General features: G+C 32.7%; 1 protein-coding gene across 1 annotated transcript; it reads right to left on the bottom strand.

Moving 5' to 3' along the window:
• Positions 1-3591: 3591 nt before the first annotated feature.
• Positions 3592-10379, bottom strand: LOC140056943 (intraflagellar transport protein 57 homolog). Its single transcript, XM_072102478.1, has 3 exons — positions 10364-10379; positions 4644-4776; positions 3592-4232 (listed from the first exon to the last, which is right to left on the bottom strand). The coding sequence occupies exons 1-3, from the start codon at positions 10364-10366 to the stop codon at positions 4048-4050; spliced, it is 321 nt and encodes a 106-aa protein (XP_071958579.1). The 5' UTR covers positions 10367-10379; the 3' UTR covers positions 3592-4047.
• Positions 10380-13198: the final 2819 nt, after the last annotated feature.

The following is a 13198-nucleotide window of genomic DNA, read 5'->3' as shown; positions in this document are numbered from 1 at the left end:
TCATCAACTTTTGAAAGAAAATCAACAAGTTCTGGATCGCCTTCCTTATTTTGGAATGGATCCATCATGACCGGTCAGTCTAATTACCGAAAACAACCGAAAACAACCGAAAATAACCGAAAACAACCCTAAACAACCGAAAACAACCACAAACAACCGAAAACAACCATAAACAACCGAAAACAAACCGAAAACAAAATAAAATAATCTAAATACCGAAAACAAATTTGTATAATATTTTTTAAATGTCGCCCTCTATTGATGGGTGTTTCTAAATCTTAGACCATAACAGAGACAAAACCGCGCGCGCAAAAGCCAAGGAAGACCCTTGTGCACAAAATACAACTAAAAATCATGCAATCAATCAATGATAACATCGCATTTACTTACAGAATCTATAAAAATATTTTAATTTTAGTCTTTCGATTTTTGATCCAGAAACCAGCGCATTACTCCTTACAATAATTGTGAATATGTTAATCCATAGTATAGAAAGTAAATAACGTTTTTATCCTTAATCGCTTCAGTATTCACTTAATAAGTCAGTGACGAAAACCGGGGACGAAAAAACGCAAAGTTAGATAAAATCATGCTTTGTTTTTTAAAAGACTAAAAACGAAATGGGTTTATAGATTTTGTAAGTAAATGTAATCTATTTCATTGAATTTGTACGATTTTGAGTTGTATTTTGTGCACACTACCATTTCTTAGGGTCTTCCATCACTTTTGCGCCTCTGTATGGTCTTAGCTTTAGAAACACCCATCAATAGAGGGCGACATTAAAAAAAATATTATACAAAATTTGTTTTCGGTATTTAGATTTTTTAAATTTTTTTTTCGGTTTGTTTTCGGTTGTTTGTGGTTGTTTTCGGTTGTTTTCGGTTATTTTCGGTTGTTTTCGGTTGTTTTCGGTAATTAGACTGACCCCATCATGACTATCACCTAAAGCCAAACCAGATTTTAGACCTAAAAAACTTGGCGCTAATGCAGTTTCGTACCCACCCCTTAAAATTACTCAAAATCTTCATCCAACCTACTCACGAGTTGTCTACAACATTCTGCAATCATAAAATTGTAAAAAATCGATAATTTTTTATTTGAAACTATTTTTAATCAATTAATACTGAGCACCCTTCGGAAATACATCGCCAGCTTAGCTTCGCGAAAATCATCGCTAGGCCTGCCGATAAAAGTACGGAGGCCTCACAGGACATTAACTCTATTAATAGAGTAAACAGTTGCGTTCTATAGAGGGCGTAGTTACTAACGTTTAAACAGAGCCATATATATAAAGAGTTACGACATTGGATTATAGTCACGTGATATGCAGATCAAAATGTGTCAAACTTGTCTCCGTTAATGCATGTAAAGTATAGGAGCAAGAAATTACTTTAAACTTTTTCTTATATTAAAAAAAATGTAATTGCACATTTTACGGTGGAATATCGACGTGCACAGCGTACAGAACCACTTGCGCCAAAGAATATTGCGCGCGCGTACGCTAGTACATTATAACGTTCGATTGATTGATTTTGGAACAAAACATCCCATAACTACGTCCCATTAATAACAATTATGTAATATTTTCAATTCATAATGCATGCTTTGATGACTAAATAAAATAATAAAGTGTCGTGGATATATTTGTTAATATATTGAATAGGTATGAACAATATTAAAATAATAAAGGCAAATTATTACAAATGAAATGATGAACGAGTCTCTGAAAGTTTGTGTCAAAAACACACAGAGAGCCATATACTGTATAAAAAGAGGGGTGAATTTGTGTGTTTTTTGTATTGGTTCATGCTTTGATGTATCCTGACTTGCATGTAGGGCCTAGCATTTATTCTTTTGTTATTATAGACACAATATATATATGTTACCAAGTTAATACCATTAATAACTTTATTTACTAAAATAAAAACGGAATCTAAGCGTTATTTCATTGACAACAAAATCTAAAAATAATGCATGGAACTACAGGAAAACGCTATACAAAAGAGACGCGCGCGCCCTCAGCGTGCGAATTCTTTGACACAAAAATGGCTTCTAATTTTCAATGTCGTAACTCTTTATATATATGGCTCTGCGTTTAAAGCACGCACTAAATAATTATAATTTTCATTATTTCCGACATGCGTTTCGTATTTTTAATAGAGAAAAGAAATACTATACAATTGCTGTATTCATCATTGTGGGTATCATCATAATTATGTTATGTTTTTAATTTGTTCTTTCATTTTACTAGTAGAATTTCACACAGAAAAGAAGACTATAAATATGGAACTGCTGACTCTTGAAGATATAAGTACTGACCAATTTTCCTCTGTTTTAGTTTATTTTACATTATGGTTTGTAGGTCAAATAAATAAATGAAATGAATAAAAAGAATTACAGTACTTCATTCCTGAGTTACATTGTTAATGTTATAACACAATAATCAAGCTATGACGAATTAATTGTTTTAGTATTTGTTATCACTAGCTATACTAGAAACGCTAATGGTTTCCCTGTTTTAAGATTGTATAGAAGTATATTATTATTAATTAACATTTTTTATTCACCTATGAAAGACCTCTTCAAATACATGGAAATAGGAAATGCAACAAAAACAGAAAGATATAATTTATTGAAATGTAATGTACAGTAATACAATAATTATAATAAAAATGTTTTCCATCAATTTTTACTAGAATTTATTTTACTTCTGCTGACACTGAATACATCATTTCATGTCTTTCATTTCTTCTTTTTTATCTTCTTTCCTGTTGTGTTTATTAAAATAAAATCAAATAAAACATTAAATAATGAAGCAACTATTCATTAATTTATTTCAACAATATTTTATGAGGGTGGTCCATCCAGCCGAAGCTGATCATTAGGGACCCTTACAAAAAATATAATTTGACAAGACAATAACACACAACATTCAAAATAAATAGAATTTCTAAAAATTAACAACATAATTAAACACAAAATATTTCTTTATGAAAAAAACTTAAAATCCGTTTCACGAGGAACATGTAAACAATATTTTATTATCGCCATAATATGATTACAACAGCGTCCTCTATAGATCGATGCCCTATGAGGCCTCCGTACTTTCATCGGCAGGCCTGGCGATGATTTTCGCGAAGCTAAGCTGGCGATGGATTTCTGAAGGGTGCTCAATTATTAATTGATTAAAAATAGTTATAAATAAGAAATTATCGATATTTTACCTTTTTATGCTTGCTGAATGCTGTAGACAACTCGTGAGTAGGCTAGATGAAGTATTGAAATCATTTTGAGTAATTTTAAGGGGTGGGTACGAAACTGCATTAGCGCCAAAAACTTAAACCCTTCTTCTCTCTCCCCGCGCGCGGCGACCGTATGTCTGCGCTCTAGTTTTTTCTCTCAATGGCGGTAGTACGTCAACATGCGTTTGTCAATTATCAAACGCGTGAGTATCATAATTCCATTGTATTTTATTTTCAAGTTAAACAAAAAAATACGAACATGCTATAAAATTTTACAACAAATTTATTAAATTTATCGACATATTATCTATGTTTAAAAGCGCTGAAATACGTCAACAGAAAATACCACATCAAGGTGTATTAATTATGTACAGTATTACAGTATGTAAATTTAATGCACAAATATTTACTTAATATTAACTTATATGAAATTTCAATTCTTTGATACTATTCTATTAATATACACATCTACAACAAGTTAATACTTGTACATGGGTGTCTTTTTAATTTAATATTTTTATATAATTTATTTGTATCTATTTTTTTTTATTTCAATAAACAAAGTTTGATAAAAAAGAAAGTATTATTAAAGGATATTTTTACCCTAACAAGGGCGTCCACTTTAATATGACATGTACCCCAACAAGTCCAAACAGAGGTGTTAATACAGTTTCGTGTTTTTGGCATAGTACAGTTTTTTTCTTTAGAGGTACTTTTAGTCAACATCAAAATGCAGAATGTGTCATTATGATATTGACTTCTTCTCCGTATTGTTTATAGTTCATATTTCATAATTGACTTCTTCTCAGTACTGCTTGTAGTCATCATATTGTGACGTTGTTAATGTTTTGTTCATGTCTTTTTGTAGATTTGATTTATCCTTAAGTTTGCCTGCTAATAACGTGTGTTCCACCGTTCCTATCCGGATATCCATTTGTAGAATTTCGTTCTTGAGTCGCTGCAATGCTTGCTTTATCTTTACAAGTGGGGCTGAGAAAAAAGAATAATATCAAAGAAATGAATTTATATATAACATGATAGAATGTATATTAGATTTGACACAATTCAATTTAAAGTAAAGCTTTTACAGTTAAAAAATACGACATTAAACAGAGCTCATTTTGGACGCATGCAAGCGATTTCCGATCACATTTATTTATATGTTAGACTTTTGTCTTTTCTGTTTGTTTAAAGCTCTGTCTACACTATCAAACTTTATGTGACAAAAAAATGTGATGTGCCCATATACGGACATGATGATGTCATATCACTACTAATATTTGGGCATATCATTACCATATTTAAGCATATCACTATCATATTTAAGCATGTAACTACCATATTTAGGCATATCACTATCATATTTGGGCATATCACTACCATATTTTGATGATTACTCACATCCATCAGTCATGCTTGATCCTTTTTCCTCCATTTCTACTTTAATTTTATCCAATTCTTCCGATATCTCGGCCAGAATCTTCGTCCGTTCTGTTACACCACCACTGGCTTGCCTATTATATTGCTCTTTTGCCTGTCAACAATAAAAAAAATCCTATATTTTTTTTTATTCAGTGAGCAAGGTGAGTAAAGTAAATTTTAATCCGACCTTTGCCCTCTGACCTTTCCTGCATCATTTAAACATTACTTTACCTCTGCCAAAGATACTATAGCGCCACGACTACGTGGCGCTATACGATCTTTGATCAATATCATATCATATCAATTAAATCGATGATTTCCAAATTCCATGGGATGTCGCGCCCCCTCTATGTGTGTTTCTGCAACAGAACACCAAGATCTCAGATAAAAAAATTGGGAATTCGGGTCAGTCTAATTCCCGAAAAAAACAACCGTAAATAACCGAAAACAAAATAAACAAAAAATATTTCTTACAAAAAACGCTGCTCGCTTGTTGACGTAACAGTTTTAAAGATATATTGTTCCCCCCCCCCCCCCTGAAAAATATTTTTTATTTCAAATTTGTTTTTGAATGTGTCATTTTATTGTCACATAATAGTTATTCGCGTTAACCAATTATTTACCTGAAAAAATTTAATTCAAAGCAAAAAATACTTAAATTGTCTGTCAGACAATGGTTTTGGAGTTATAATTAAACGTTTCTTTTCTCTTAGTTATTTATATCCATACAGATGATCGTGCATTTGAAACAAGTGACTGTGTTACAGCTGATTTCCTTTTTCTTCTATTAACTACAACAAAGTCTGAAAGCAGTATTTCCTTATTTTTTTCAACTTCAATTGGCTGATGACCTTGATCTTGTACAGGTGAACTTTATGCATGCAACTGAATACCCTCTAGAGACAAGCCCTTTTACACTATCACCGTAACAGCGGTGTAACCTCGCAGTTGTTAGTACACCGGGCCGTTAAACTCCGGTGTTGTGGTTTTTATTGACTGGTGTAAATGGGAAAATCCAACCACCCCGTGTTCCTCTCTCAGTCGATAGTGTAAAAAGGGTATACTTCAAGTTGGCACAAGTGGAAATTCTTCCACAATCTGTTGATTGCGTCAACCAATCAAAGGGCAAGAATGCAAAATCGTTCAACCGTGAGCACTCATAGACTCTTTTCCCAGACGTCTTTTGGGTGCAACAGCTGGACCTATAAATTATAGTGGAGTATGCATTTTCGCATTTATGTCACTCTCTCAGTACTAAAACTGCTGCTAGCTTTATATCTGATTACGTCATCTCTTGTGACGTAGCGGGCTAGAGCAGCAGCGTGAAAATACAAGTAATAACAACTATGGCGGTATAATACCTCCATGTAATAACCAATACCTTTCAATATTACTTATATACTGATTCCATTATTTTCTGCGCATTCGCGACCACGTTGTACGTTTTTGTATTTGTCTGTTTCAGCGAACACGTTGTACGTTTTTGTGCATGTCTTTTTGTTGTCCTTTTCTTCAAGTACATGTACGTTTCTGCAAATACGTTGTACGTTTCTGCGAGTATGTTGTACGTTTCAATTCTGCGAGTACGCGCAGTGGCGTATCCAGGATTTTGAAGTCGGGGGCCGGGAATTGACAATTTGTCGACAAAATTTACATTACATACACGAAACCGGCGCGCACCCCTCCCCCTTATAATATATTTAATAAAAAAAAAACGAAAGGAAAAGAAAAGAAATTTTTAAAAAAGGAGTAAAATAATTCGGAAAAATTCATTGCACTAAGTAGTGTGTGTATAACGATAGTACACAGAGAGAACATGTGACTTCACGGTACACGCGAGAGAAAACATTCTGTTGTGGGTGATTCTAGATAAGAAGGCCAGTACCACCAGAAAATCTAAATTGTTTATAATAATTTATACTGAAAATCTCATCACATCATTGAAATAAACCCCCTTGGTAATGGAATAGTCTAATTCTAATTATTAAAATTCACTAAAAATACATTACCCACCATTAAAAAAAATCTAGATCTGAAAACTATGATATCTATGGAAGGCAATCACCGCCAAAAATACAATTACAAGCATATGACATACGCCTACGCCGTGGTTAGGATTCCGGCACCGGAACTCAACTGCCCATTGTAACACAAACTAACACTGAAAACTAAGCGATTTTCAATTGACCAATCACTTGCGTTGATTCTGAATCAAGCTGCCGGAATCCTAAACACTTTGTACAACATATTCGTGGAAATATACAACGTACTGGCAGTGGCGTATCTAGCAGGTTGGGGGAGGGGGGAACAGGTCGGCTCCGGCTGTGCGTCGGCACACCATCGCGTCCGTCGGCAAACAAGGATGCGGGGAAAATCAAACAATTATTATTCTGACAATAATTGAACTGTAAACATAATTCTTTTGTGTTTGTTTATTTACATACCATTTCCATCAAAATGATTAACTACTTTTTATTTTCATTACATCTAACCAGGGAGTTGTTACTCCCTGATCTAACCAAACATGTAAAAAATGTGGTAAAAAATATTTTGGATAACAAAGAAATGGCAAGCAATTATTTACTACCAGACATTTTCAATGATTGATTTGCTTGCTTCTTGTACTTTATATAGCAACAACATATTACATTATATATATTACATAACAAATACATTTTTAATTATTTTGCTAAATACAATAAATATTTATGAAAAGGGGTATTACTATCCTCCAAGTATCACAAATCAAGGTAAAATACTATTTTTTTTTTATTTATTTATTTTTCAGGTAAAATGGGGGCTAATCAATCAATGTTCCAAATGTCAATAAAAATACGGCTACAATTTCGAGATTGCAGAGCATGTTTCGGTATAAGCTATACGATGCATCCGAGTAGCACAAACGGCAATAACATCCAGCAGGTCTCCATGCTTACTGCTCAGTTGATGCTGTCGTCCACCACCACCAGCAGATCACACACCATGATTGCAGGATACCTGCGCATACAGCAGGTACGGCCTGATACTGCCAACTATACCAGTGCATGATGTCCTCCTTCTCCTCCAGTAAGATGTGTGTCGCTGCAGCTCTGCAGATATACCCACATCGGTTGGAAGTTTCTTACATGAATTATATAAATATATAATAATTTATCAGAATATAGCACACAGAAAATTCATCATCAATATATTTACACTCATTTAACGCGCTTATTTTTTTTAATTTCCTGGTGGAGTGTAGGTAGAGGCTCATACAGAGACATCATATGGCCTGAGTATAAAGAGACGTGTGGTTTAGATTTGTACTATAGTATATGCAATCTATTAATTATAAACAAAGACAGTAGCAAGTACCATAGAGGAAGATTCAGAACATTTTAGCACACTACCAACTGATTGGTTTGATATTTTATTTTGTAAACCTTATAAGTGAATGTTAATAGACTTTAAAGGTCATTCATGTAGGGACCTCATGGGTTGAGGATGGAGAGACTGTTTTAGATTGTGTTATATACGCCTTTTTCACGAAACAGAAGACAAGTTACTTTAAAATTCGTAACTCCTCAACGGACAGTCGTATGGACAACATTTTTACTGTAAAATGATCTTAAAAGATTGGCCTACATCACTGTGTAATTGAAAAAAATTAGAAAAATTTGTTTCACTACTTAAAATCCATCGAAAAAAACATCACAGTGTATAAGCATAGGCGTTTTTCACCGGCGTTTTTTCGCGGTGCAGTCGCAGCGCCTATGCTTGTTCTGTGAATGTAATATTATTTTTACCTAACTAGACACTTAGAAAAGTAAAAAAATAGTTTTTTTTAGATTTCAGAACAAATCACTTAAATTAGAAAACTTTATTTAAATTTTTATTAAATGAAAAGAAGTTTGGAACAATTTTCCATTTTTCAAAAAAACCAAGAAAAATTTTATATAAAGTGGTCTTGACCAAATGATTTGTTTTAATATGTTTAAAACTGTTTTGAGTATTTATTGGTTGTGTAAGCATTAAATTTAAAATATGTATTAATAGAAAATATTATTGAATAAGATTTGACTTGGGTGTGTAATTGTTTAGTAGTTGCAGTTACAGTTTGTCGCAATCAGTAAGGTTGAACCTTGGTGAATTGAAGCGCGTTCATGATAGTATCAATGACGCGAAACCAGAGGCTTTAGCGTATCGCGTAGCGAAAGGAAACCCAGGCCTCATAGACCTATGACCTGAAGGTCATATAGTGTTTAATTTGGTCTGTGAACGCGATAATAGATATGTCACTGATGAAACTATTGCAAGATGACCTTAGGTGACCTAACTTATTAAAAAAAAAAATTTGTAACCATGATGACATCATCAAAATAAAAACTGATCGAAAATATTGTCAGCATTCATAAGTTTCATTCTCATGAGATCTTTTATCATCTAAACTCAACTACAAGTCGTGGTTGATGAAATAACGAGGATAAAAGAACCAAACGACGTTTAACACCAATCAGGTATCGTTCACTTCGGTTTCATTGATCAACGAAAAAACGTTATTTGCTGATATTTTTCTATGTTAAGTAGAAGTATCTTGAAATATGTTTTTTTTACTAGAGTATACCTCTTTAAAAAAACTAGGAAAAAAAACACTTTAAAAAAAGTGTGCACTGTTTATATGACTATCTGGCAGTGTGGATATGCCCAGCCCAAACTGTAGTTTAATAACCTTTCACTTGTAACTACTTCCCTCATCAAAAATCGAATCCTTTTAAAGCGTTCATATTTAGTCGACTTGGTATGGTATTTGAAATGTAATGTCTATGTCGTCGTCATCGTCTCACTCACCATTACTAGTATTTAGTCGACTTGCTATGATATTTGCGTTGTAATAACACAAACTTCATACAAATTCATGGATATCGTTGCTAAGGAGAAATTGTACTCTAAAATTTATTTGTACAAATCTATAAAATATTAAGATTATAACTGTACACGTACGGCTGTTTCAATAATAACTGTTGTTATCAATAAGTCTTCATCCACTTCATGATCTGCCGTGACGACTAGCTATGAAAACGGATTCAAGCATATCAATTCCTCAATGACCAAGGACGGATACACAGCTAGTCATTCATTTAGCATTTTAAAAAACGGTCTTTTATATTGTATGCACCCATTATTGCATTATATAGGATGTGTACACATCGAAGACCACCCCTTGATTGTCTCGCACCCAAATGTCTGAATAATTTCGATATTGTGATATGTGTTAGCCTGGTGTGTTATCATTCAAATAAAATTTAAAAATTATGGGTCTTCGTTTTGTATGCACCAATATAGGATGTGTACAAAAAGAAGACCCTTGATTATTTCGCACACAGACTTCTGGAAAGGTTAAAAATTGTGTGTTGTCATTCAAATACAATTTTAAAACATGTGTCTTTGTTTTGGGGTCTTCTCCTTCTTTCTTCCGACGTACATAAAAAAATTGAACTCTGCGGTTACCTACAGTATTTATGTTTGGCTATGAAGTATAGTGTATCATCATCATAGAGCATTGTAGTGCCAATTAGAGGTGCCATGAATTTTATGTGCGAGAGTACCATTTCCGGCCAAATACACAAATACTTAGTGTACAAACTCCCCTTACATTTTTTACATTATAATTTTTTAAGGCACTATTGTTATTTTGTAAAATATTAAGTGACATATCTCACCATTCCATCTTGAATTTTCCAGGTAGTATAGTTAAAATGTTTTTACTGTGATAAAAGTCATTTTTACAAGTCAACATTACAGAGCAAATTTCAGGACACAATCCCGTACGCGTACAATCCTGCTGAGTGACAACGATGGTACCCAGCAAGTGTCCATGGATACTACACAGCTGATGCTGAGCAACAGATCCTACACCGTCGCTGCATGGTTGCAGCTCATACAGTTGAAAATCAATCGTCAGGCGATATAGCAACACTTAGGAGTGTATCCGAAAACTACAATGCATGACGTCCTCCTTCTCCTACCAGATGCGTGTCGGTGCAGTTCTGCAGATATACGGTGGGAAGGTTCCTGCAATATGGACTTCAGCTGGACATGGAGGTATAATATATTTTTACCTCCATGAGCTGGATGTGTGTTTTTTTTTAAATTCACCACCCAGGATTAAACGTCCTGCGTATTCGTTTATCAAAATATATCAAGGCACTCATTTAACATGCTTAGCCTTTTGGTATACATTAATAATTTATTTACAATGCAATATTTAATATTTAAGATATAGTTGATTTACCAGCAAATTGTGTGTCAGTGTTTTCATAGAAAATCATGTATTGTAATACTTTCACTTCACTTTCATTATATATAGGCCTACATACATATTCAATTCATCGACATTTTTATTCCATAATCAAAATAAAATAATTTAAATATAATACAAATAATATGATAATGGAATGGGATACAAAATAAGCACAACTTGTGCTTATTTTGAGTGCTTTAAGCATGTAACCCTAACAAAAAAGATCAAACAATTAGTACAAACAAAAAAGACCAAACCAAAATAACATAATGTGATTTACTTAACTTAAATATTTCTATTGTTAGAATATTGCTTTAATCTCTGTTTAAACAAACTTAAAGTGGGGGATTGTTTTATATAATCTGTTAAATTATTCCAAATGTGTGTTCCTTGGTAGGAAATACATTGTTGGCCGACTTTGGTGCGTTTTAGTTGTGGACAGTAGTTTGACCTGTTTCTAGTTGAGTAATTATGGAATGAGGCAGATGTACTAAATTAGTTATTAAATGAATCAGGTAATAGATTATGTTTATATTGATACATAAATATAGCAGTGTGTTTCGTATAAAGGTAAAAAATATTTAATATTTGGGTCGAAATAAAAAGTGGATGAGAAGGATGCATAAAATGAACATGACAAATATTTCTAAGTGCTTTTTTCTGGAGAATATGTATACGGTTTAAATTATCCAATTCACTACAGAATGAATGGACGTGCATTCCAGTTACAAAATGTACTTAATCAAGTGAATAATTAGAAAATTTAAACCAGCAGAAAGAAAAAAAGAGAAGCAGTTCAATAGTAAATTTAGTATCAAGGTAACAATTATGAAATAGTTAAAAATTATTTTACATTAGTATTAAGAAGATTAAATAGAAGATAAATAATGAGAATAAAGTTTTTTTTAATGGAATTGAACCCACCATGTATGTAAAGTAAGTACTAAAAATATAGACCTATATAGAGGCCAGAGCAGAATAATAAATATCCTTGTTATTATTTATGAAAAATTTGAATGATGAATAAATAATATATCAAATATAGTGTTAAATAATTTGCTCTTTAATTATTGTTTAAATTTATTTGACATAAATTATTTCTATAATTTAAATCGGAATCATTTTTTTTGATAATATGCCAATAAAGGATGTTTTCTCATCCTATTGAATTCCCATCGTCGCATAGGACAGTACAGTACTTGCATTCGATGTCAGTGCTTAAATGTACCTAAGTCGTAGTTGAGGGTGTCATCAATTTGTAAGGAAGGCCGCTGCAAACGATATTTAAAAACCACTTTCTATGACGGTTTTTTAATAGTTTATTTAAATATCAAACCAACTATTTATAGAATCGGGTGCCGTTTTCGGCCACCTCGACTTGTATGGACTATACCATTATAAAAAGATGGGAAAATAGGGGTGTGCCATTTATTAATTTAGTGTGCTAATGTGTTAAAATACTGCTGCTTTTGTTCTTTTGTTTAGTGCATTATGTTTCAGCAACAAAGGGAAAACAACTACGCCCTACACGCTGTAGAATTAATTTCAGTTTTCAAGTTAATACAGTATATTATGGCCCGTATTATGGCTCTTTATTTCTATATAATTTGTAGGTATCCTTCCCTAATATGGATATTAGGTGGATTCCCTAAGGTGGATATTGAACTTTAGTCGAACACTACTCCCAGATACTTATAATTGTTAACAATCTCTACTTCCTTTTAATTCCTTTAATTAATGTATACTGTCAGACCAATTTTGTTTTCGAAAATCAATCCTTATTTCTTTCGTTTTATTTATGTTTAGTTCAAGAAAATTGTTGCCATAATCGGTAAATCGAATAATCTCAGAAAGGTACAGAGAATAATCATTGTTATAAGTCCAACTATTGTCGAGTCATCGTAAAACAAAAATACATATAATTAAGTCGTCCATGAATCTGTTACCATTTTGTTTCTGTATCTACAATCGTTTCATTTATTTACATTTAACATTAAATGTATCAGGTAATCAGTAGAACAAATAAACATAAAATTATGTCAATGAATCTGTTACCAGTTTGTTTCTGCATGGAGGAATTCCTCCATAGTTTCTGTATCTACTATTCGTTTTACATTAGCATTAAATGTAAATGTATCAGGTGAAAACAAACAAAAAACATTAAATTATATGTCAATGAATCTTCAATTATACTCGTCTACCGATTTCAGGTTCTTGGGTTCAAATCCATGTTGTTGGGATTTATCCCTTGCAA

This window comes from Antedon mediterranea, chromosome 8, assembly GCF_964355755.1.
Source record: "Antedon mediterranea chromosome 8, ecAntMedi1.1, whole genome shotgun sequence".
NCBI classification, from domain to species: Eukaryota; Metazoa; Echinodermata; class Crinoidea; order Comatulida; family Antedonidae; genus Antedon; species Antedon mediterranea.
Note: the sequence above shows the minus strand (reverse complement) of the source record. Positions and strands in the feature narration are given on the sequence as shown.

Bases quoted from the DNA above. Each gene is read 5' to 3' on its own strand.
- LOC140056943 (XM_072102478.1), bottom strand. The intron at 4,233-4,643 runs GTGAGTAATCAT...CTTTTTTCTCAG, and splicing joins ATCAAGCATGACTGATGGAT to CCCCACTTGTAAAGATAAAG.